The sequence below is a fragment of the Paralichthys olivaceus genome, chromosome 11 (genome assembly GCF_024713975.1).
Source record: "Paralichthys olivaceus isolate ysfri-2021 chromosome 11, ASM2471397v2, whole genome shotgun sequence".
Lineage (NCBI taxonomy): Eukaryota > Metazoa > Chordata > Actinopteri > Pleuronectiformes > Paralichthyidae > Paralichthys > Paralichthys olivaceus.
In genome coordinates this window covers 6,779,931-6,805,268 of record NC_091103.1, presented here as the reverse complement: position 1 = coordinate 6,805,268, position 25,338 = coordinate 6,779,931, and the positions used below count along the sequence as shown (strand labels likewise).

Here is a 25,338-nt window from a genome sequence, read left to right as displayed (position 1 = left end):
GTGGAATAACCTCAGATCATTATTGCACAGTGTTTTTATATGACACATTTCAATAATTCTCAGTATTGGGGTCTGCTGTATCAGACATCAAACTGGAATAACTAGTGTCAGACATCTTGAGAGAAATGTGTTTTTAAGTCAGTTTGGATTTTAGATGATGATGGTGTGCGTCTAACGAAACATACAGAAGCCTATTTTATTGCACATATTAATATGACAAAGTACCTTCATTTGACAACCTACTTTACCACCGGGATGTTGTGTTCTGATCTGCATTTATTTATCATTTAACAGGATTATGAGAAAACTTATTCACCTGTAGCCATGCAACTTTGTAGAGAGACAAGGCATGAGCTAAGAAGCTCCAGAAGTATTTAAAACGTAAAGGGCTCGTTCTAGGGTAAAGAAAACAACAATTATTAGGACTTAGATGATCACACACCAGTGGAAACATCAGAAGGATCATTTTTATATTCAATTTCTGCCAAGTGATCTATAAATCTTACACACTGTTATTTTGAAAGCGCTGACAGGAAGTCGTGTGGGGAGGCGCTTCACCTTGACGGCGGTGATGCTCGCTGCCTCAGCTCCGGAGGATGCAGCGGGGTGGATGGAGGAGGAGGCGGAGGTGAAAGACTGGACGGCGGAGAACAGAAGGACCGGGCCGGGAGAGGACAGGGGGAGGATGCGGATCACGGCAGCTCGCCGGACACCCACGGCTCGGGTGGTTTGACGTGAGGATGTGCGGAGGAAACAGCGCGGGCCTGCGGGTTGATGAGACACGGCGAGCGGAGGCAGGGAGAGTCCGTCAAATCACCAGCGAGGGCTTAACCGCGGGGGCGGTGTGACCTCCAGTGCTGGATCATCGTAGTGTTTTCTTCTCAACCAGCCTTCGTTACGAAACCCGCAGTGGAAGCGCAGTGACCCCCGTCCCCCTCCGCGGCTCAGCTGCCAGCATGAGCGTAGCCGCTACTTTAGAATCGTCGCCACCGGATCTACTCCTCCGCCCCACCGCCGCCGCTGCAGGGCGGGCGTCAAAGTGAGCGGAACCGAAATCAAACACACAGAGACACACACACACACACACAAGCTGTTACCAAATGGCGGCGTCTTCGTTACGGGGCGCTCTGGTTATATTGTCGGCTCTGTGCTGCCTCAGCTGCGGTCACCCGGCGCCGGAAGCCTCGGGCCTGCCTCGGGCCATCCGCGTGCCACTGCGGCAAGGCGCTCGCGCTGAGCCGTTACCGTCGCTGCCGCCTGCCGCGGGGAGGCACGCGGCGCGGCGCAGGAGAGGAGCGGCAGCGAGCGGCATCAGCTTCGTGGACATGATCGATAACCTGCGGGGGAAGTCCGGGCAGGGCTACTACGTGGAGATGGCCGTGGGTTCTCCTCCGCAGAAGGTAAAAGTTGCACATACACGATGGTCAATATGGCTTCGTAGACGAGTATGACCACGTGTTGTCCCATTTGTATATAAAACATTATATAAAATGGTTGTGCAATACGTCACAGTGCAATATGTCGTCGTAGTTAGAAGATGTGAACTGTGGCATGTGTATGGAAATGTGATGGGCAAGTGTGTTCATGTGAACCTGCAGGCTGCACAGTGTCCAAAGCAAATCTCCCCCATGGGGACAATAAAGTTTATCTCATCTCATCTCATCTTATCTTATAATTTGTACTTTATTGTATTTGAGAAAAGACAACCCTTCATTATCCCACAACAATGTGCAGTGTTACAGCAGCGAGGAGGACAGTGAAAAATGGAAATCAGTAAAGTAATAATAAGTATAAGGTATATAATAAGTATTATCATGTATTCATTTCATTTTTTGATTTATTTGATTAGAACAGTGTTCATGAATGAGCCAGAATTAGCTTTATGAGATAATTTTCATCTGTTGTCCTGAGACAGTTTTTACAAGGCAAACTGAAAACAAATCTATCTTAATTACATATGTCCATTATATATACCATCCAAATGAACTGTGCAACAAACCCAATCATTAAAACACTACTCCTTATAATAATGATAAAAAAGATCATCCATCGATAAACACTGTTACAGATAAAAACAAGCAAGTATCCCATTATTAAAATGCATTCTAAAAATCAAAACATACATGTATGATACAGTAAAAAAAACACATATATGTAAACTTAATCACGTAAGAAGTGGAATGATTACACATGACCGCATTTTTAAATTAAAATTGATAAAAACCTGCTTTGAACATAGTCTGATTGTCCAATACTGTTGATGTCCCTGCAGTGACAGATGGCCTGTGTGTGTGAAAGTGAGAGAAGGGACTGAATGACACAGACAGATAATGGAACCATTAATTCTGTGGAGTGAAGAGTGCCAGCTGGGTGCAGCTGCGGTGTACAGGCTGGCACACAGAGGGCGATGCATAGAGTTGGAAGGGAGAAAGTGATGAGGTGGAGGAAGAGGAGAAGGAGAAGAGAAAGACAAAGGTGACTGAGAGCATAAAATGGAGAAATGTAATAAATGGAGAGACGGAGCGAGAGAGGAAGTGTGGGAGAGAGTGAGTCTGAGAGAGGAAGAGAGAAACCAAGACCGTGTGACAGGGGGATGATGTGGGAGGTAGACAAGGGGCTTTCAGGAGACGATGCGTGAGATGGAGGGCTCTACCTAGCAAATAGCAGATGCTTCCTATATCGAGGAGGGAGACACAATAACCAGCCAGTTGAGGACAATCAGACGGATTAACCCTAACATAATGTTTTTGAGGCTAAAGTGTCCTTCAACCAGGTGTCAGCAGACATTCACCCTGCTGGAGGCCTGGCCACCATTTACACGTTTAGGATTTATTCAACGTTTGTGCCAATATGTTACCAAAATTGAGATATGTTTTGTTTTTATTTAGAATTTAAGTTTATGGTTAAACTGTAAAATACCAGGCCTCAAATACATAATATTTTGTCACATCGGTGTGATTACGACATCTTAGGAACCAGTCAAGGGAAGTGTTAACATCCAAGACGGAATTTCACTGAGCTTTTATTTTTTAGATCCGAGGCCGATTTTTCCAAGGTGTACATTTGTGTACACTTCTAACCAATCTGAATGCATGTAGTTGACAATGGCACATTTTGAAGCTGTAATAGAGCAGTAGATGAACATCCTCCTCCTCTGTCAAGCAACAGGCAACCACACCCCTGTTGAAGAAAATGAATGAACCAAAGGCCAACAACTGGGACTGTTTAAAAACAAGCAGGACCTTCCTCAAATTACATTCTCAAGAAAAACTAGGATCTCAGTGCCAACTGTTGCAGTAGTTCTCCACACTGTCTGACAGACTCTCTCACACATGCACACTGAGCGGGAGGTTCTCTGCACAGACGTGTTCACAGCAGCAACAAATCCTCCGCGTTATTCAAGCTAGTGAATCCGGCGGATAATCCGGAGCCTCTCGCTCTTGACATTTGTGTTCACACATGCACCTCCTCTAGAGAAAATGTCTTGAATCTCCAGAGTTTTGTGCATATCTGAAAGCATTTAGATCAAAGGTGTAAGTACCATAGTTTTGTTGCCCTTATTACCTGGATACCTGAAATAACAACCCATAAAATCAAAGGTGTTAAGCTGCAAAAATAAAGGTAAAAAAGTTTTTCGTCTCATGTCTGGAAGCTCATACAACGCTTTTAGTTATTTCCTATTAAAAAAATATTTACAAATGGATTTTTGGAATAAATTATACAGAGTTTAATACTCAAAAGGGGATTCTGCTTTATCCGGACCATGTGGATGTGGTTTGACCAGGTTTGATTAAATGTGGGTTGGCAAAATAAGCAAAAAACTCAACACTGACTTTTCTCACATTTAGATTTAAATGTTGCCAAATGGGTGCATGGATATACTGTGTGTCACAACACTGGTTTTCCAGCTTAAAAGTGGGTAAAAATATAAATAGAGTAATTTCTTATGTGGAATTATAATGGTGTGTTCATATAAAGTCACTTTGCTCATAGTACAGAGCTGCAATATAATTCACCAAGAGCATAATGACCTTGAACTTTTACTAATACGATAAGTGATAAAACACAATGCATCTGACTGGCAAGTTGTGGAAATGACCTCAAGTCATTTTCAGTAACTTTAATTTGTGTTGCGTTGTGTTCTGGGAACCACTGAATAATTCTTGCTCCATCATGGAGAGGCAAGGTCAAATATAATAGCCGGGGGAAGAGAAGAACTCTGCCAGGGAGGGCAGGAAGACAGAGAGAGAGGGTGGAGAGAGACTTGACGTCTCACTGTGTCAGGATGCAGCCTTGTGTGTGTGTGTGTGTGTGAGTGTGCATGTACGTGTGTATGTGTTAAACTAAAAACAGATTTATCCTGTGCAGTCAGCAAAAATGTGTACAGAGGAAAGTGTGGTGTGTACAGCATTATCACTTACCACTGGTGTTTGTAGAAACAGTACTGGATATGTGTGTACCGGTAAATATCATTGACAAATATATGCATGAGGTGAAAGGTGAAGCAGACAGAGTCGGTATTTATCCTGAGACTTCAGGCGCAGCGCTTGAGACAGTTGCTCTTCTGTGGATGTTTAAAGAGTCAATCCATTATTGAACAGCTTGCTCTATGGCTGCTGCTCTCTTTAACTGTTTGGGTGTTTCTGTGACACTTGTGTCTTATGTGTCTGTCCCCTGTCCATTTGTTTTCTCTCCCCGTGTGTTGGTGTTTTTCTTTGTGTGATCAGGATTTTTTCATTTAAACAACAACCACAGCGTTGCTAGCTAGAACCATATGCATACAAATGTAATTGAAATATTATTATTAAGTAGTGTAATACAATACATTTTAAGATTAAGATTCCTCTTTATCTGTCTCGTCTTCTGCCATTGAGCTCCATTTACACATTCACTGTTTGGACTGATGTGCAAAATATGATACTCACATGGAGATGCAGATAGGAGAGGAGTAGATGGGATAAAAGGGGGAGTAAGAGGGGCAACCTGAGAAGAGTGGAGGGCTGGAGAGGAGAAACAGCAGGGATGCTGAAGGACATGTAGGGCAACAGCAAAATGCCACGGGACACTAGAGGGAAAGAGAAATAGATCGACATTGATATGAAAAATCAAAACAGTGAGAGGTGACACTAACAACAGGCCTCCTAACAAATAGCCTGAACCTTTAAAATAAAGACAAATCAATCAATGAAAAACATAAAATGCAGAGAACACAGACAATTGTTTTACAAATGGCCACATTTGTCTGAGAGGGAGCAGTTTCAGATTTCACTTAGCCTTTGGAGATTAAGGTAATCAAATTCACAGTGTCAGCCAAGCATCAGTTTTATAAATCTATTGATTCTGCAAAAGCACACTGCAAATGTTTAAGATATTCTTCTCTGTCTCTTTCATTCTCTCTCCATCTCATTAGCTGAACATATTGGTGGATACAGGAAGCAGTAACTTTGCTGTCGGGGCGGCCGCTCATCCCTTTCTGCGTAGATACTACCATCGCTCACTGTGAGTAGAAACGCATGGATAAGTATACATACAGCCACATCTTGTTTTTTTAAACATGCAAACATCTTGTTTGAATTAAAAAACGATATTTTTTTTCCTTCACTATATTCATTTTTATGGAGCATGATCTGCAGATTCTGTTTTTGTGTACCACAAATATTTATCATACAATACTTGCTGATGGTTAATTTGTTTCTACTTTAGTTTTATTATTGAGAAAACACAACGATGGAAACACAAATAGATGCTTTTTAATGTGGTCATTTACCTGTTACCTCACTGGAATACCACAACTGTGAAACCAAAAACTCCCACCCCTCTATAGCCCCTTATCCACTGGTCAAAAACCCACTAACGTTCGCTAACATCAGTCTTTTGTCTCTAATGGGAATGGATTCAATCGGTATTCACTCCTGGGTCAAAATGAAACTGCAGTAGACACAGTTTCTAACCGGCTGCGGCTGACCTCGTGGTAACAGAGCGCCTCAATTGTCGGTTCAATTATTTCTCCATCATCATTTTCTCACTTCCTCCTTTTGTCTTCCTCTCTGTTGTCTCCCAAATCCATTCACAGCTCCAGCTCATACAATGACCTCGGCAGGAGTGTGTACGTTCCTTACACCCAAGGTCGCTGGGAAGGGGAGCTGGGCACTGACCTAGTCTCTGTCCCACATGGCCCCAACTCCACACTCCGTGCCAACATTGCTGCAATCACCCAGTCAGATCGCTTCTTCATCAACGGATCCAACTGGGAGGGAATCCTGGGACTGGCCTACGCTGACATAGCCCGGGTGAGAGCTGCATATTGTTTGGTCCCTCAAAATGTTTTAGTCTTCTCTGTCATAATCTCATCTATAAACTGATAGACAGATATGAAATGATACCGTGCATGTAGCCAGTCTTTCTTCTTTGGTCAGAATTTATTTCATTTTTACTAGTAACTTATCTGTGCTCCACTTGAAACTTTCCAGTAGAGAAATACGGTCTGTGTTTATTTTCACCATGTGATTACTTCTTTCATTCAGGTACCTTTTTGACATTGGATAACTTTTTGACTGCTGTCATTCAGCGGGTTGGAAAAGCTGCTGACCCTATTTTAGTTTGAAAACTGCGTGTTGTGTTTTGATCTGGACAGGCAGGAAAATAGATGTTTGAAAACAATGACACAGACTCTAACTATGCTTGCTGATTCGTCAGGCTCCTAATACGTAACAGTTTTAGTAGTATCTGGCAGGGTTACAGCAGGAAGGACTGGGAGAGAGACGGAATGTGGTAGTATGGATGTAGTCAAGAGACTGATGGAGCAGAGCATCTCTCCCTTCTAAATCATGGACAATATGAGATCGCTTGACAATATGTTGGACGAGCTAGCAGCCCTGATGAGGAATCTGAGAGTCTTCAGTGAGTGTAATGTTTCACAGAGAGTCACGGTAACAGGAAGATACTCCAGGTGCCATCACTACCATCTGCTTCAACAGTGAAGTTTCTGATTCTGTTCTTGTGAAAGATATAAAATATAAAAGTATATTAAGAAGAATGTGGGGGTAAGAGGGTAGGAGGTAGAGCTAGGGCTAGACATCAGATCAATATTAAACTGTTTTCCAAAAGCACAAGGGTGCACAGTAAACTGTCAGCTGTGAAAATGGGAAGACTGACAACATTAATGATTTGCTAGTGTTAAAAGTTATGATATTCATTACGCCTCTGTAGCAGTAATTTGTTACTGTGTATATTTTTTAAGATTAATTTTCTCAGTCTCCTGTGCATGAGCTTGTTTAAAAGCTACAGAGAATACTTCACCTCCTTTTTCGGAGCTTCCTGAAAATCTAATCTGGTGTAAGAGGATGATACTGTTCTGCCTCAATGCCAGGCTGCTGAATCTCAACGGAAAGAGAGAGAGAGCTCCTACTCTCCAGCGTCCCTAAAGTCACCCTCAGCAGAAGGGGGAGAAAAAATGAGAGAGGAGAAAGGGTTGGTGGAGGCATGTAGGGTAATTGTAATTTTTGAATGTGTAACAAAATGTTATTTAGCTACAAGACTTACTTCTGATTCGAAGTATTGAACTGTAAACACTGGGAAAGAGAGACGGGAAAAACAAAAGCAGGATGAAAGCGGATGGAATTAGAATATGATATTTTAGAGGAGAATGAGGATAATCTTGTAGAAATTTGAAACTGACACTAAAAACAGCAGCTTGGTTAAGCCATTCATATTTAAATCATCCAATCATGACCCTTTCTGTTTCTCTCCAGCCTGACGAGACATTGGAGCCTTTCTTTGACTCTCTGGTTCGTCAGACCCCTGTCCCCAACCTCTTCTCTCTCCAGCTGTGTGGAGCTGGCTGCACCAAAAAGGACTTCCTCGACAGTGCTACTGTTGGTGGCAGCATGGTGAGACACACAAAGACACACACAGATACACACATGCACATACAGGATCCAGTATCATATTTGAATATTTCCCCCTTGTGCTCACAGATCATCGGTGGAGTGGACAAATCACTGCACGTAGGAGATCTTTGGTACACTCCCATCCGCAGGGAGTGGTATTATGAGGTCATCATTGTACGCATTGAAGTTAATGGGCAGGACCTGAACATGGACTGTAAAGAGGTGAGATGTGACTGATATGAATTATTTAACGGTAAAGTCATCCAAGAGATTTGTAACGTGACTATTTCTGTTTTTGACAGTACAACTATGATAAGAGTATTGTGGACAGTGGCACCACTAACCTTCGGCTGCCTAGAAAGGTCTTCCAGGCTGCAGTCAAGGCTATTGAAGCTGCATCTTCGGTCAGTCCTTACAATAACATACAGACCTTTTCGTCCTATATATATTAAGTAATTGATCATTATTTGGAATATTTGAATGAATCTGTCCTCCTGCCTCTGTATTTCAGACTGAACAGTTTCCCTCTGGATTCTGGCTGGGGGAGCAGCTGGTATGTTGGCAGGTCGGCACTACACCCTGGCACATCTTCCCGGTTATCTCCCTTTACCTGATGAGTGAAAACCGCAACCAGTCCTTCAGAATCTCCATCCTACCGCAGGTAATATACACAATAGCTGCTTTCAGACATGCACTGAATTTTAGGATCATTTCAGTGGATTATCTGGAGTTCAGTGTTGCTGCGGACAGTCTCCGGAGTTTCTGATGTCTGGGTGAGCCCAAGTGAGAATACAGCACGAGATTCTCAAAAAGATTCACCGCGAGCAAGCGGGGGGCAGATACAAAACTGAAAAAACAAAACAGATATCTGAGGATGAAAAAGATTTACTATTGATGTAGGAAACACTTTTGGAGTTTCAGGGGTTTCCTAAATGTTCACTGTGATCCACATGCAAACGCGGCTCTTGGGGAGGATAACAGTCGAATTGGACACATTGATGACGCACCAGGAGCAGTACAGAGGCATTTTATGCTCTTTTTCTATTGTTATATATGTTTTAAGAAGTGGTCACCAGTTACTTCAGTCGTATTGTATTTGGCTACAACACTGTTGACTCCTGAAACTCCAAAAGTTTTTTGTGGACTTTTGTGTTTTCTCTTTCGTGTTTGTGACTCTTTTCAAATCCAACCACTCTCTGATTTGTCTTTCTGTTCATATATAGCAATACCTGAGGCCTGTAGAGGATGTGGCTTCCGCCCAGGAGGACTGCTATAAATTTGCCGTTTCCCAGTCGAGCACTGGAACAGTGATGGGGGCTGTCATCATGGAGGGCTTTTACGTGGTCTTTGACCGTGAGAAGAAGAGAATTGGCTTTGCAGTTAGCACTTGCCATGGTGAGTAGGATATAGAGGAGGGATGATAAGGAGAGGAGAGAGAGGGGACGGGAAACAGGAAAAAATTTGTTTTGTGAAAAAATAAACATGAATACAGGATTATAGATGAACTGGAATAGAGGGACTAATAATAGGCTATGAAATATAAAGTTGAAAAAGTATTTAACTTGAAACTTATATACAGTAATGTTAACATATAAGTGTCTGTTTTCCTGATCTGTGTTTCTAAAATACCTTCAATCCCATTCTCCCACTTCTAGTGCATGATGAGTTTCGCACAGCCTCTGTGGAGGGCCCATTCCACGGCGTTGACCTGGAGGACTGCGGCTACAACATCCCTCAGACGGATGAGTCCACTCTCATGACCATCGCTTACATCATGGCAGGAATTTGTGCTCTCTTCATGCTGCCGCTGTGTCTCATGGTGTGCCAGTGGCGCTTTGCCCGTTGCCTCCACCCACACGGGGACTTTGCTGATGACATATCACTCTTAAAGTGAAGGGGAAGAAGAAAGGAACAAAACGTGTCATAAAGACCTTATCTTGAAACACAGGAGAGAAAAGGATCGTAGGAACAGGGGATGTATGAAAAGTGGGTGCTGTTGAAGGAGAGCTTTGAAAAGATTTTTCAGGAATATAATATATAATGTATAGAAAATGTGACGCATGTGAGGGTCCATTAGTGACCTCAAGCATTGGTGTCAACTTTGCTTGTTTGAGCCACCTGTGCAGATCAGCATAGTAAGAGGAACAGAATGGGGAAAATTAAGTCCAACGTGAAATAAAACAAATATGTCTTTATTATAAATAGTGTATAAATAGACCACAGGGAGGAATTGGATTTGGAATTTTGAAAGATTTGTCTCAGCTTTGCAGAACTCCGCACAGAGTGATATGGGAGCAAAAACCTGATTTACAAACATGGCTAAATTAATAAACTGGATGTGATTGAATACGGCAATGTGAAACCATCAGTTGTGATGGATGTGGTTTGCAATGATTTGAACATGTAGTTTATAGATCTATTCTTTGTGGCATATGAGTGAATGGAACAAGTTGATATGTGTGAGCATGACTGTAAGTGCACAGCTGTATTGTATTTGAAGAGTATACTGAAAGATTTAATGAAAATTAAGATTAAAAAAACGATACTAGTATCTATGAAGTTATACTATTTTGCAAATGCCAGCAAATTATTCTGCAACGTAAATCAAGTAAGCATAAAGAGGCTCATGTGATGGAAGTATCAGATTGTAACAGCATTTACTGCATAAAACCAGTTTTGCATTGTGAGAACTGAGACTACTGAGTGAATATCAGATGTCACTTTTTCTTCTTATATTGATATCTTAAATCTATTGTACAGAATGCATTCCAGGTCTTCTGTTTTGCGCAGACACACACACATACACACACACACACACAGAATACACATTGCTTATCAAACTGCTGCACCATCTGATGATTTGTATATGTAACAACATCACTCATTAACTTAATAGGGCTTCTTTCACAGACACAAACAACCAAACTCACCACATGTTTCAATGGGGACCATATACAGTATGCTTGGACCAGGAAACCAGCCCAAAGTATGTTATAACACTAAAGAACTATATATGTATGTCTACAAGCGACCGTTTGTAATGTGTCTCAGCAAGCTGTAAATAGAAAAACTCAGAACTGTATATTTATCTGTGAGGCGCTGGCAGCACTGTTCAACCAATAAAGTACTTATTGTAACTGTAAAATGTCATGTTCAGTCTTTCGCAGGAAACATTAACCACAAAGGCAAAATCATACTCTCTTATATTTAAATGTACACACGTTCAATGTGTGTCAAAGTGTCTTACTCCTTACATTTCATTTCATGTTAGAACTTATTTAGTGCTATTTTATCTGTCTTTTTTAAAATCTATTTCCTAAAAGGTTTTCAAACGGGCTGGCCAATGAAGAAACTTTGAATACTATTATATTGATATATGATGATACAATAAATAACATAATGCTACTTTAATGTGCAAATGATCAGAGACGTACGAGAACTTTGCACCAACGTCATTTTCTAATCAAGACAAATGTTTCTAATGGAATTGTTAAATGTTTCTCACATGTCTGGGAAATAATTTGTAAGTTTGAGTGTCTGTTAAAGGTGAATTATTGATTAATGATTCTGTATAGATTTTGAGGCTCTGTCGTTACTTACAGTGCCTTTGAAAACCACATTAAAAAGTAGAAGCAATGGTTGTGGTGCTGGCAACAGTGATGGAGTAGTCCTGGTTTTAATGGGTGAAGTCATTTGTTCTAATGCTGGTTTGGAGTTTTTTATAGACTATATAAATATTTATGTAAAGATGTATAATAAACAACGTTTACTATATAAAGATACATAATGCAAAGACTATAAGAAATATTTTATGAACAAGGCACATAAAGGTCTATACATTTATATATATGTAAAGACACTAAGATGTATTATGTAAAGCTTGCATGTAAAGGTTTATATAAAGATATATTTAATGTAAAGACAAAAACATATATTGTAAGGTGGCTGGTTCGAGTCCACGGACTGGCAAAACATACCTGGACTGGAGCTGTTAGAGTCCAAGAGGACAGATGGACTCTCCCTATCCCACTGCCCAAGTGCCCCTGAGCAAGGCACACCTCCATAGCTGCCCACCGCTCGCTGTGTGTGTTGTGTTCACACGGATGGATTAAAAGCAGAGGGTCAGTAAAATAAAAGGGATCCTAAATAATATAGACGCTAAATGGCTCTGTCCCTCTGGACCAATCAGAAGAGTCGAACACGTTCACGCACGACTGTGTGACGTATGACGTATGATCGTGACTCACAGGTTACAGGAAGTGAGATGACAAGCTCAACGTTTTAGTCACAACATTCACCGAGAAGACGTGAGAGGACGGAGAGGTCGGTGGACAGGTGAGACGTGTCTGTGTTTCAGTAACGAACCAGCTCGGGCAGAGAACGGAACCAGGTTGTCTCACGCGTTTTACTTGAATCAGAGTGTCAGTGGTGCGCGTCGGGACAGGAGCTAACTCCCTCAGCTGTGACAACAACAAGGCTCAGACTGAAACTCGAGTTCCTCTTCTGCGGTCTTCTCTTGTGTTTTCACTTCGTGCTGCCTCGTTTATTCTGTCAGAGCTACACCAAACTATTGCACGGCTCAGTCGCTGCCGGAGCTAGCTTGTTGCTCGGCGACTCAGTGGCTAACGTTCAGATAAAAACTAAGCAATCAGCAAAAAAAAACAAGAGAGAGAGCTATAGCTAACATTAGCTGAGCAGGGAGCTGCACGGTTTCGATCAGTCGCTGTGTTGATATTCACATGTTCATAACGTTAGTCGTTTCTAAAATGTTCTGCTTTTATCATAGGACTAGGATCAATCGATGTATTTTAAATATCAGATATACTCAGGAATTAGTTGCTTGTTTGATATGGTGTTGTTAAAATTGTTCAGTTTACATTGCGTCAAGGAGAATCAATATGAATCCTTCAGAAAGTCACTTCCTGGTAGGCTGTGTTTTGATTCTGGCTCTGTGTAGGTGACAGCTGTCTGACCTTGTTTTGTTGACGCTTGACTCAGTGACCCATAGGCTCAAACTGTACATATCCTGCAGTAAATCTGTATTTAATTACATTGGCATGTTATTTGATTCACAGATAACCTGGAAGTAAGTTAGTCAGCTAGTAGCACAACAGGTGTACTGGTTGGTTTTTGTGTGTTTTGACAAATTCAGAATCTGCCATGTGTGATCTGCTGTGTGCACATAGTGAGGAGATAAATGCTTCTCCAAACAGGTTAATCCAGCTGTGCCTTTTTAATCACATTTTTAAATTGGCTTAATGAGAGTACACAGTTGAAGTGTATTGTATACTTGCATACCTCCACACTCTTATGTCAATACAGTGATGCTTCACTTCCAAGCCTAAGGCATTTGTTTATCTTCTGTTAGTGCCTCAGAAGTCAGAAGCAGTCATATGATAAAGCTTCTTCTTCCCAGTGTAAGAACTTTGATGTAACCAACCAGTGTGTGAATCAAATGTGCTGTGCCCACAGCTCTCTGAACTGACATCTAGTTAGTGTAATGCTGTGAATCTAACAAGTGGCCTCTGAATGCAGCACACCAGTGGTAAGCAACCAGGCACTCATTCCCAGATAGTCCTCACTACTAACAAGACCGTCTTTTCTCCCTGTCTTTGTCCAACGTCCAGGTTGCTGTTCAGATGAGGAGGGCTTACCTGGTCAACCGTGTGTGTCACCCCCCGTTGCTATGGCAATGTCCTATTTTCCCAAAGTTCTCCTCCTCCTTTTGCTGTCCACCCTTACCCTTTTGCTGGTGACCCTTTTGCCTTCTGTTGTTCCATCGATTCCAATTCAATCGTCCTCTTCACCTTGGCCGCCGCACTCATGTGGTGCAGGTCAGTCCTGGGCTGTCCAGCTCCATGCTGGCCCACACTATAAGGAAGAGGGTGGCGAACAAGGCTTGGAGCTTTTGGATGTAGTAGCTGACAGGGTACAGTGCAACAGACTTTCAGACTTTTTTCAAGGCTCAGGAACAAATTCCTTTGTTAAGACATTCTCAAAAGAAACATTTCCTTAGAGAGCTACAATACTTTTTTCTCCATAAATTTACTTTTACTCTGATATCTTTCCTATTGCCTTGTTTATTACTGCTTGGTTTTAGTTTTATATACACAGCTTTTACTAAGTAACCCTAATATTGACATTTAGCTTTTTAAATCAACAAATGCTTTTGTTGTATACTTTATGTATGATGCTCCTCATTTATATCTCATTTACTGCAACAACTCAATTTCTCTGAAGGAGTCACTGAAGTCTCTTCTGATCTGTTTGCACTGCTCAAATCTTCCATCCCAGGTAGCAGAGCAGGCTGGGTTGCAGAACCGGGGTCAGATCGGACAGCTGCAAGGCCACTACCTGCTGTGTTCCATAAAGCCCAGTGATGAATCTGGGGGGGGTATTTGGAGGAAAAGTCTCCAGCCTGGGGACATCCTAGAAGCCCACCCTCACGTCCTGTGGTACTCCAAAGAGAGACTGCTCAGCCGCTCGAAGAGATCAATGGCCTTCAATGATCCCCAATATCCTAAACAGTGGCACCTGGTGAGGATGTAGACTACTGTCTGTTTTTATTCTCACCTTGCCCCTTCACATTCTAGTGATAATAGATAGTAGATGTTCTTTTGTTCGGTATGCATTTTTCATGTAAGAGTCATTCCTTCCATTTAACTGTTACCTTGAAGCATTTACCTGCAAATGTATGAGGTGTTATTCATGTAGCATTTTAACAGCTTACAAAGAATCTAACTGAAATAACCACAGCGTTCATTTCCAGTCACACCTGTTTTTTAAACTGAATGTAATGTGGGTGTGGTGAAATTACTCATTTCATCATGATGACCCTGTTCCCATGCTTTAAACGTTTCCTAAATGCAGTGATTCACACCAGATAATGTGAGAAAATACTTGAGCCATGATTTAGTTAGGGTTATAGAAGGTTCATCAACTACAGATGAAGATATAATCTAAAAGCCGTTGATTTCAGAATTGTTTACCTGTTATTCTCGAGCTTTATCCTACACTAAATCTACTCCTCTTCTTTACCATTAAACTCTTTCTTTACTTTACAGCATAATTACATCAATAGAGGTATGGATATCAACTTAACAGGGGTGTGGGAGCGCAACATAACAGGCCAAGGAGTCACAGTGGTTGTGGTAGATGACGGGGTGGAGCACACACACCAGGACATTCAGCCCAACTATGTAAGTTATTGCCCACCCTTGACCTTTGTTTTGCTCTCACAGCTGAATTTCTGTTGAAAGTGTAAATCAAAAATCAAAATTGTTGTTGTCACTTTTTGCCAATGTTATTGTCTACTGCACTACATTACATTGTTCAATACATCAGTCATTTTTACATGATAATCAACGTGTAGTCCCTGCAAAGCAGATAAAATGCTTCCACACTGGAGAAAGAAACCTGTTAAAGCAGATGCACGTTCCTTATAAAACTTATAAAATAAGTTCAAGAGGGGAAAAAAGGAAATCGCGCCAAGGAAGATGACACTCACATCAAAAACCATAAAAACCTTTTAACAAACCGCCCACTTATTTACTCACAGTGATTCTGTGTCCCTACAGAGCCCAGAGGGCAGTTATGACCTGAATTCCAACGACCCAGACCCCATGCCTTACCCTGACATCCACAGCGATAACCACCATGGGACTCGATGTGCTGGAGAGATTGCAGCCGTACCCAACAACAGCTACTGTGCCGTAGGCGTGGCCTATGGCAGTAAGGTGGCAGGTCTGGACAGGAGAATCAATTTTTGTACTGTTGATAAAAATTCAGACTTCTGACATTAAGGCTTGTTTGAATATTTCCGATTAAACACACATTTGTTCTGTCATCAGGTATCAGAGTCCTGGATGGCCCACTGACAGATAGCCTGGAGGCCATAGCATTCAACAAGCACTACCAGGTCAATGACATCTACAGCTGCAGGTAACAAACACGTCTCTTTCTGGCTCTATTATCTTTGTCCGTGAGCCCTTGACCTCTTGTCTGTACTTTTTAGATTACATATCATATTGTGAAAGTCGGGTTTGGATTCTAATTCAAATTCTTTCTCATCTAGTTGGGGTCCAGATGATGACGGGCACACTGTGGACGGACCGCATCCCCTGGGCAAGGTGAGATGAAGACCATCTGTGTGCTATACTCCTTTTGTCCTGCAGAGGGCAGTAGGTAGCAAGAGATCAGTTACAGAAGAGTAGACCAGTAAAAGAAATGTGTGGACACGGTTTTCATTCAGTTCTTCATTTCCTCATGGCATTAATTGTTATATTCCTCCATAGGCGGCGCTGCAGCATGGGGTGATTGCAGGTAGACGAGGATTCGGCAGCATCTTTGTGGTTGCCAGTGGGAATGGAGGTCTTCATAAAGATAACTGCAATTATGACGGCTATGCCAACTCCATATACACCATCACAATCGGTAAGGCACACAGGTCGGGTGTGTAAGTATGTGCCTCATTGTGTGTTTTGGGTATAAACACGTGGACATAAATAATCTGTGTGCGTGTGTGTTTTACAGGAGCAGTTGATGAGAATGGCAGGATGCCTTTCTATGCTGAGGAGTGTGCAGCAATGCTGGCCGTTACTTTCAGCAGTGGGGGCAGCAAACTGAGGAGCATTGTAGGTTTTTCTGGAACACACACACACACACACACACACACACACACACACACACACACAAACACACACAAACACACACTTGACATTTATCACAACAAACAACTATAAAATCCTAGATAAGTTCTTATCTCGGTTTTGAGAAACTTGATTTTGGTAGAGTGCTTGGTGAGTAACTGGGATATTGTTGGATGTATTCATCTTATCATGGTTTCAACTACCTGCCCAGGCTTGGCTTCAGCCAATCTCATGAATCTATGTCTTATATGGTAATAGAATTCCCTCCTCGTGGAAATTTTCCCTCCATTGTGTGTCTCTGAACTCCATATTGACGACCCAATCCCACCCCTCACATCAGCATATTTTTATCCGCTGTGCCCAATAAGGTGGATAAACCGAATCGGCAACGCAATGTTGGCAATTAATAGTGCTAAGTTGCTTTAAGCTGTGGCGGCCTCATTTTCTATAGCCACCACACAGATCGAAAATACCACAAGGCTGAACAATGGTAACATTAAACATCACATGTTCCTGCACAAACAGCACACAGTTATTAGTAACTGGGATCCTTGTATTTATTATGTATAAGGGGATTTTACAATGTTTCATGCAAACACCATGACATAACATCACTGAAACTGGAAGAAAGACTTGAATATTTGATGCCATCAAGTAGCATCTTCCAGAGTAGATTCAATCACAGTGGATTAAAGATCTTTCAAATCTTACCTGATTTTAAAGCTGATTTTTAAAAGTGCAGACTAAGCAACTGGACTAGGTCCGGGACAAAGAAGGCTCTCAGGCTGAGTGGAACCAGATGGTGATGTAAAAGCCAAGAAAACAAAATTGAAGTATTTTCTGATAGTAGCTTTTATCAAGCTAAGGAATGGAAATTTTTCAACTACTTTTCAAAAAAACTGCTGATTGTGAGTTGGCATGTTTCTAATCAGGTTGTTTTGCTTCCCTGTATTTTAGTTGTTCAGCATTAACAACTTTGTGAAACATAGCAGGTGCTCATTAACTATGGCAACATAAACAAGCGAGACAAGTCTTTTAGTTATCTTTCAATCAGTCCCTATGAGACATGATGTCCAGTTACAGTCTTGAGCTCTTTATGGATGTTAGAGAAGAAAAATGAAGACAGCAGTTGCAGTAATGTGCTGCATGACTTGCTGTCTGAATTTTATTTCCCCATGTAGGTCCAGGCATCTGCTAATGAAACTGTCTGTCTATAAGATTTTATATTTACATTTAAATGTAATAGTCCGTATGATACGTATGCATTTCCCAGTAGCAGCTAAAGGATCAGTTTCTAGAAGTACATTATCAGTACACTCTGTCTCTGTGATTCAAGTTAAGAAAGGAGTTGTGCAATTTCAGTTATAGTTGAGTGGTCAAATGCCAAGAAACCCGTCCATCGGCCTTTATGTTCTCTTAAAGTGTGCAGACTGGTGCTGTGGCACCCTAAGTGCTCTGCAAGCTTCAGTTTTAAGTGATGGTGACAGCTGTTTAGAAAACGAGCTGATCCACATCAGGAGGAGAAGAGACTATGTTGATCTGAAAACAATGATGGATGGTGACAGGAGTAAGGGCCCATTGAAAGCTACTGACCACTGTTTGCTGCTGTTTGTGGCTGTCACTGTGGAAACAGTTTGGAACTAGAATGTCATCGCCTGTGGGAGAGAAAATGAGCCAGGATTGGGTTCTCTCTGGACGAGACTGACCCACCACTGACCACAGTGTACCCACAGGCCCAGTACATACCGCACTCTGCCCATCAGTGTATTAAATCTGTTGAAGCTATTTAAAGTCTGCTGAGAACAGCTGCCTTCACAAATGCAGTGTATAAAAGAGAGAACATGTGAGATGTAAAAAACCTTACTTTTAATATGTTCCTGTCAAACTCTTGATCAATCTCCTGATTGATAAAAGCTATTCTAGGGACTGATACATTAAAGATCCCCAGTTGTGTTAATCTTAAGCGATAGATTAGGACTAACTATCTAACGCCCGGGCAACAACAGATTTATGAGCGGCGCTTGTGTGTAGCAGAACATCTTGCTTTTCATTTTGCCGCCTATGAAATCGGATTAGAGCAAGTGTCTAGCAGTCTAACTTATTTTGTCTGCTTACAGTTCACAGCAAAATAGACAGTGAAAACAGACTTTACTACAATTTCAATGTCTTCATCTGTTGAATATGTCACAAGCTAAAATTTTAAACACTACCTGTTTCAAAGTGAAAGCACTCACGTTTCTGTTGACTGAATCCATTCATTTGTTTTAACAAGGTTTTTATTTGTATTTATTTGTATTATAGGATTGGGAGATGCTCAGCTTCATAGCGTAGAGTCCTGGTATTTCCTGCATAATCCAGATACGCCCATGTACAGTAACAAAACAGATTTAGTGTTATATATGAGTAAAAAAACATTAGAACTCTTTTGGACACAGGGAAGTTGTTAACACAAACATGTATAGGGCGCAGTGAGGTCTCTAGTGATGCTTGTACATGGTCATTACATAAAGAGCTTCTCAGCATGAAAAAAAGCAGCCCTTTAAGAACATGCACAACACTTGAAAACCCTCTACATGGCTGTTTGACAGCTGTTGGAAAAGACCCATGTCTGCATGTAAACACAGTGAGTTGGGAATTCGTCTCCGCTCATCGCTGTGGTCCATCTGTCAGACAAGCTGTCAGTAATGTGTGTAGTAGCGGGTGTGCATGGAAGACATGGGTTTCTATGTGTGTATCTGTTAATGTGTAGCTGTAGTCCATATGTAAGTGGCTTGTTTGATTATAGCTCATATTTGGTTACTTGCCAGAGCAGTTACTACCTTGACACTGTTTGCACTTTCTCTGCAGGTGACGTCAGACTGGTCCATGCAGCAGGGGACGGGCTGTACGGACGGACACACTGGCACATCTGCTGCTGCCCCGCTGGCAGCAGGAATGGTGGCCCTCATGCTGCAGGTCCGTCCCTGCCTCAGTTGGAGGGACATCCAGCACATTATCACCTTCACTGCCACCAAGGTTGCTCTGATGAAATTTCCTACTACAGTCATTACTGTATAAATGCTTAAATTCTCATATTGTGAATGTGATCCTTAGAACCAAATATCAAAGACTGTGATTTGATTGTGGTCATAGCCCCCAATTTCAACACTGATCACAGCATAATGATTGATACTTTTCTTAAGATGGTCAGGTCAAATCTTTCTTCACAGCACAGCTATGCAAGATTCACTCAGCTCCTCTTTCTCTCTTGTCCCTCTCCCTCTCTCTCTCTTGCTCGCTCGCTCGTGCCAACACAAATACAGAAACTTTGACATTGTAAACCTCTGTAAACTCAGACAGCAAAAAAAACATACGTTTGTCTTTGCGAGCACGAATGATGTTCATGTTTATTTGCATATAGAGCAGGGAAGTGAGATCAGATCATAAGTCGTCACAGGAGACAGATTTAGGACTCAATTACGCAGCAGGTGTGAAAGGACACATTTAACGCTGAACAATTGTATTTGGATCTTTTAGAACGGCAGCAGTTCTCAAGATGATGCAATACATGACATTTTTGGTTTTACTATCAATGTCCCAGATTTATCTTTGTTGGACAACAGCCTATTATTCCAACATGGTCACAGAATGATATCCCTGTTGATGCTCACAGTGTCATTTAATATCTGAAACTCTGTGTTTTCTACATGGATCCATTTGTTGATAAAGATTTAGCTTTAATGTGATCGTATCTGTGTTGCCCTTTGTCAATTTACATTGCTGCGCAAGAGTTTAAAGTAAACTTGGCTGTGTGTTATCTCTGTTTGTATTAACAGTGTGACAACAGTGCAGACTGGAGAGTGAACGGAGCTGGTTTTCATCACAGCCACCAGCACGGCTTCGGTCTGCTCAACGCATGGAGACTAGTCAACGCTGCCAATGTACGTACTGTAGACACTCATTAGTTCTGAGCTGTCGTCACTATTAGTTCTTTTAATAATTCACATACCAAGTTACCACTAGAACCCTAAGGGCTCTCTGTTTCACAGGTGTGGGAGTCAGTGCCATTCCTTGTATCCTATCAGAGCTCAGTCATTAAAGAGGAGGCGTCCATCCCGAACTATCCAGACACACTGATTCGTACCTGGAAAGGTAAATATGTCTGCTTGTCGGCTCCTCTGTCAGTGTCTGTGTTGGACAGATGCTTGTAGAGTTAACACGCTGCTCTCTGCAGCTGACTCCCTGCTTCCCTCCCTGCCTGCTCCTCAGTCAGATTCCCTGTCCATATTAGGTAAAGTCCTCTTGTTTGTGTGTTCCTACGTCCACATTCAAGTACTGGGTGAGATTGCTGCCATTTCTTTTCTCCCTTTTTCTTCCCTTTTTCCTCCCAAACTGTTTTTGCATTTTAGAACTGCTCTTAGTACCTTTGTTATTTTTTCATTACTCATCAATTCTCTGTCTGTGTATGTGCTCTGCAGTTTATTTCTCATCACACACAAACACTGTCTCACATATGGTGACCTCACACCAGCAGAAACATTTCCTCTCCTCCCTCGATCCGTATCTCTAAAACCTCGTCCCAGCCAGGAGTCAGGAGCTCAGCCAGAGTGTACAAACACTTGTACTTATATCATTGTGAGGACCATTTTGAGCATAGATGACAGAGTCAAGACATTTTGGCTGGTCGTCACTTTCTAGAAGACTTAGAAGGATTTAGGTTTTGTTGCTAGGCTTAAGGGGCTAGTGAATGCATTATGTTAGTGTCCTCACTAAGATAGATAAAGTTGTGTGTGTATGTGTGGTCTCATGGAACAGGACAAAGACTTGCTCACAAAAAAAGTGTGTCTGGGCTTCATTTCAAAAAGAAATGGAATCACATTAAACTATTACGATACACATTTTCTTAACCTCAGTTTGAATTTGTCCCGGTCAAATCCCAGACATACTTTTTAAATCACTGAGATTGTTCAGGTATGTCTGCCACACTCATTAGCAGTGTTTGTTTTCTTAATGTTTATGCATCTTGGCTACCTGCTGGCTTCTTGTGTGTATGTTTACCTGAACAGATGTTAAGCAGACATTTCATAATGGGAGCACTGGATTGCTGTCAAGTGAAAATATTGTGTATAAAGCGAAGTTTGGGTTAAAAATGTGACAAAATTCAGCTGGAGTTAGTTCTAAAAGGGGAAGAACACATGGGGGAGGAGGACATCTGCAGCTAGAGAAAGCATGATTAGTGTTTATGAGCTCACATTGACTTAACTTGGATAATCAGCTAAATAGATTAGATTTTTGTAATAGTTCGTATTTGCCAGTGCAGATCAAAACAACAGATTTCTGCATGTGATTTCCAAAATCAAGTTCAAATGACTTTGACACAATCAATTCATTTGAATGTGTTTGAATTTCTTCTCCCAAGTCGGTCTCCCCAAACCTCTGTTTACACTCTTTCTCCGTCGTTGCTCTGCGTCCCTCCCTGCCCCGAGGATGTGTGCAGCCCTACATAGTCAGCGAGCACCACGGCTCATTAGTAGTCAGAGCCCAGGAAATACCAAGAAATGACCAGACACATGTGGCAGGGCGTGAGGTGATCATGAAGATGACTGCTATCACTTTCACACAGAGGATGTAGGAGACGTGAGATTCAGAATCTGATTGAGGATTCAATTCATTCCAATAATAATGAGACTTTTTCTCCTAATTAAACTGTGTGATTTGCAGCTAAAGTCAGTAGCTGCAAATCGTCACATCGCAAATAGTCAGTTCCTCCGTAATTTCTCCAGACGAGGTGCATGTGTGAACGCAAATGTCCGAGTGAGGTGCTCCGTGTTTAAAATTAATCCGAACACCCTGTTCTCTCCTCTCGCCCAGTCTCTGCTGCTGACCTGAGACAGTCTGGAATGGAGACACTGGAGCATGTGGCTGTTACCATGACGATAACCCACCCTTGCCGTGGCAACTTGGAAATTTTGTTGGTCTGTCCAAGCGGTATGATGTCAGTCATCGGGGCACGCCGTTACTATGATAGGTACACACACACACACACACACACACACACACACACACACATACACACACACACACACACACACACACAGAATTGCACTGGTATCATGTTGAATACTTAAAATCATAAATTTGTTTACAGAGGAGATTGATTTGTGCACTAAGTTGAGCACCGATACATATATTCCTTTACTGGAATAAAGCAAATAATGTTAATGGAGGGAGCAGTGGTCATACTGTTCATCGTGCACATTATTGAACTGTATAATTATGCTCATCATCGTCATATCAGTATCTTTGACTGCTGTCCAATCAAATTATTTGTGAATGTGTGTTTGTCCTTAAAGAGACTCTGCAGGTTACCAGGACTGGACTTTCTCCACTGTGCGCTGCTGGGGAGAGAGAGCCGAAGGCCAGTACACACTGAAGATATCTGACCACAGTAAGACGCTGCTACACACTGACCAGTGTTGGCAAAGGGATACACATGTCTTTTCAAGCACAAATACACACATTTTTTATGTCTTATGTTTGTGTGTCTTTGGGTTTTTGTTGTGTCATGGTGTGTTTTACCCGCCCACATTGAGTTATCTCTGTTGTCTTGTAGGAGAGCTGTCGTCTCAGCAGTATGCTGCTCTGGGAGTGTTGAAGCAGTGGAAGCTGACCCTGTATGGTTCCTCTATGACCTTCAACGAGGTCAAGGACAGACAGAAGTAAGTCGTTTTGATTTGCTTTATGATTTTTATTGTTTCTGTCCTGGTTGTCATTTTAATGGTACAGCAGATTCTATAAAAATGAATTTCACCGCTCAGTTCAGTGGCCCTTCAGAAGCTACAGCCCCTACATTCATGCATGTGCATTGCAGATCTGAACCACTGATCTCAAAATGTTGGAATTAGCAAACAATAGTTCTGAATGTTGATTGGCTGTGCACTGATTGACAGGCTTGTGGAGGAGGCAATGAGTGGCACACTTCTGGACAGCAACTTCTCTCTGCCCTGCCCTCCAGGCCTGGACATTCCTCCAGAGATCATCAGCCCCTTCACCGCCAACAACCTTAAGGTAAAATTGGCAACACACCATAACACACACCACCATTATCATGTTGGTGCCCTTTTGTCTTTGTGTTGTCTTGGGCATCTCTACCCGACAAGTGGTTACAACTGCATTCCTTTTCAGTGACATTTTGGATTCAGTTTGATTAAATACATGGTTCAGCAGCTACATGTGTAATGATATGTCACGATTAATGTTTACAATCTATTATTTGTTTTCTTCCAATGTGCTCCACCAAAGAAGCAAATTATATAGTCTAAGCTAAGGGAGGTGACCTCCTCTGTACCCTGCTTTTTCTTTCCTTCTCCCCTGCAGTTTCTGTTGTTGCTGGGCTGCTTTGCTCTCTTTTGGTCCCTCTACTACACACTGGAGGTCACACTGGCCCACCTGGACCTCAGGGGCCTTCTCTGCCTGCGCAAGAGGCGCGGAGGTCACCGTGCCAGGAGGGCGCGCCTAGGAAGAGCAGTGGAGGAAGCGGTGGAAGAGGACAGGGAGAAAGAGGAAGTGGACTCAGGGGTGGAGTTGCACGCCGTACTGGACTACGAGGCCAAAGCACAGATGTTCAATGGAGAGCTGCTGTTAACGTAGCACTGAGCCTGACGATGGGTCTCTCGCTGTCTGTGCTCAGAGGATGTCTCAGGCTTCTATCCCCTCTCCACACACACCCAGCCTCCTGTATGGTGCTGTCACCGGTCAGCAGTAACTGTGGTGATGTCTCAGAGTGGACCTGCTGATAAACCTGACTGAAGAGTGGAATCTGTCTTTCTCTGCATTCACCAAACATGTGGCCTTGTATGAAAATATGTTTGAAGTGTGTGTGTGTGTGTGTGTGTGTGTGTGTGTGTGTGTGTGTGTGTGTGTGTGTGTGTGTGTGTGTGTGTGTGTGTGTGTGTGTGTGTGTGTGTGTGTGTGTGTGTGTGTGTGTGTGTGTGTGTGGTTAGCACATTTGTCCATCTAACAAATGTGCTGACAAGGAAAAACTCAAATGTGTGGATATTTTGGGTAAAACTTCCCCTCAGAGATTGGTTTGGACGTAATACTCCATAAAAGTAATCGTGTAACGGCACGTGTGGAAGTGTGTATACAGGGTTGTCTGTGCACTAACAGAGGAACTGAGCTCACAGTTTGATGGGATGCCCCTGAGGGGTCTTTAAATCAAAAGAAAGATAAAGGCATGATGTGCACTGCAGAACATTGCAAAGGTACTATGAGTGTGTGTGTGTGTTTGAGAAAGTGATTGAGTTTGCCTTGTGTGTGTGCTTCTAAGTCTTCCATCATAAAGTTCCCTCAAATGTGAGGTTTTTAGAGTGTACTGTATTTTAAGAACAAGATTTTTTATTTTCTGAGCTATCTTTGATTTTTAAGTCTGGGGTCTGAGGGTTATTAACCCAACTACTGAAAAAACTTGAAGTGGTATTCTCAAGTGTGGGATTTGCATATGTATTTTTTTCTACAAATTGTAATATATACACAATGTGTGTCTGCTGTACAGATGTATACCAACTCTGAGGATTTGTACAATGCGTTTTTTCAAGAATGTATTAAAGAGTATAATTTTTTAATGTAAAGGAGTGTTGGAGTGAGTTGGTGACTGTGTTTTGCTGTGCAAGTCACAGATGATGTGAATGACATTAAAAGACTTGATGGAATATCCTCTTAGATTGTTCATGTGGTTTTTGATTGACCAGATATCAGTGATTTCATGATATTATGACTCTTGCTAATAGTGTTTTCTCTGTATCAACTAAAAGATGGGTTAA

General features: G+C 42.0%; 2 protein-coding genes across 2 annotated transcripts; both read left to right on the top strand.

Annotated features, from left to right (window-relative positions):
* The first annotated feature begins 545 nt into the window (after positions 1-545).
* Positions 546-11,034, top strand: bace1 (beta-secretase 1). The gene is made up of 9 exons (XM_020095318.2): positions 546-1,400; positions 5,411-5,499; positions 6,074-6,290; positions 7,752-7,889; positions 7,977-8,111; positions 8,192-8,293; positions 8,401-8,550; positions 9,113-9,284; positions 9,545-11,034. Exons 1-9 carry the CDS (start codon positions 1,101-1,103, stop codon positions 9,781-9,783), a joined length of 1,542 nt encoding a protein of 513 aa, XP_019950877.1. The 5' UTR covers positions 546-1,100; the 3' UTR covers positions 9,784-11,034.
* Positions 11,035-12,088: 1,054 nt separating this feature from the next.
* On the top strand, positions 12,089-25,227 carry pcsk7 (proprotein convertase subtilisin/kexin type 7). Its single transcript, XM_020095274.2, has 17 exons — positions 12,089-12,224; positions 13,517-13,818; positions 14,184-14,426; positions 14,954-15,088; positions 15,467-15,632; positions 15,740-15,830; positions 15,964-16,018; positions 16,184-16,322; positions 16,422-16,522; positions 19,385-19,552; positions 20,353-20,457; positions 20,566-20,668; positions 22,388-22,544; positions 22,870-22,964; positions 23,130-23,235; positions 23,467-23,584; positions 23,894-25,227. The coding sequence occupies exons 2-17, from the start codon at positions 13,576-13,578 to the stop codon at positions 24,164-24,166; spliced, it is 2,298 nt and encodes a 765-aa protein (XP_019950833.1). The 5' UTR covers positions 12,089-12,224; positions 13,517-13,575; the 3' UTR covers positions 24,167-25,227.
* Positions 25,228-25,338: the final 111 nt, after the last annotated feature.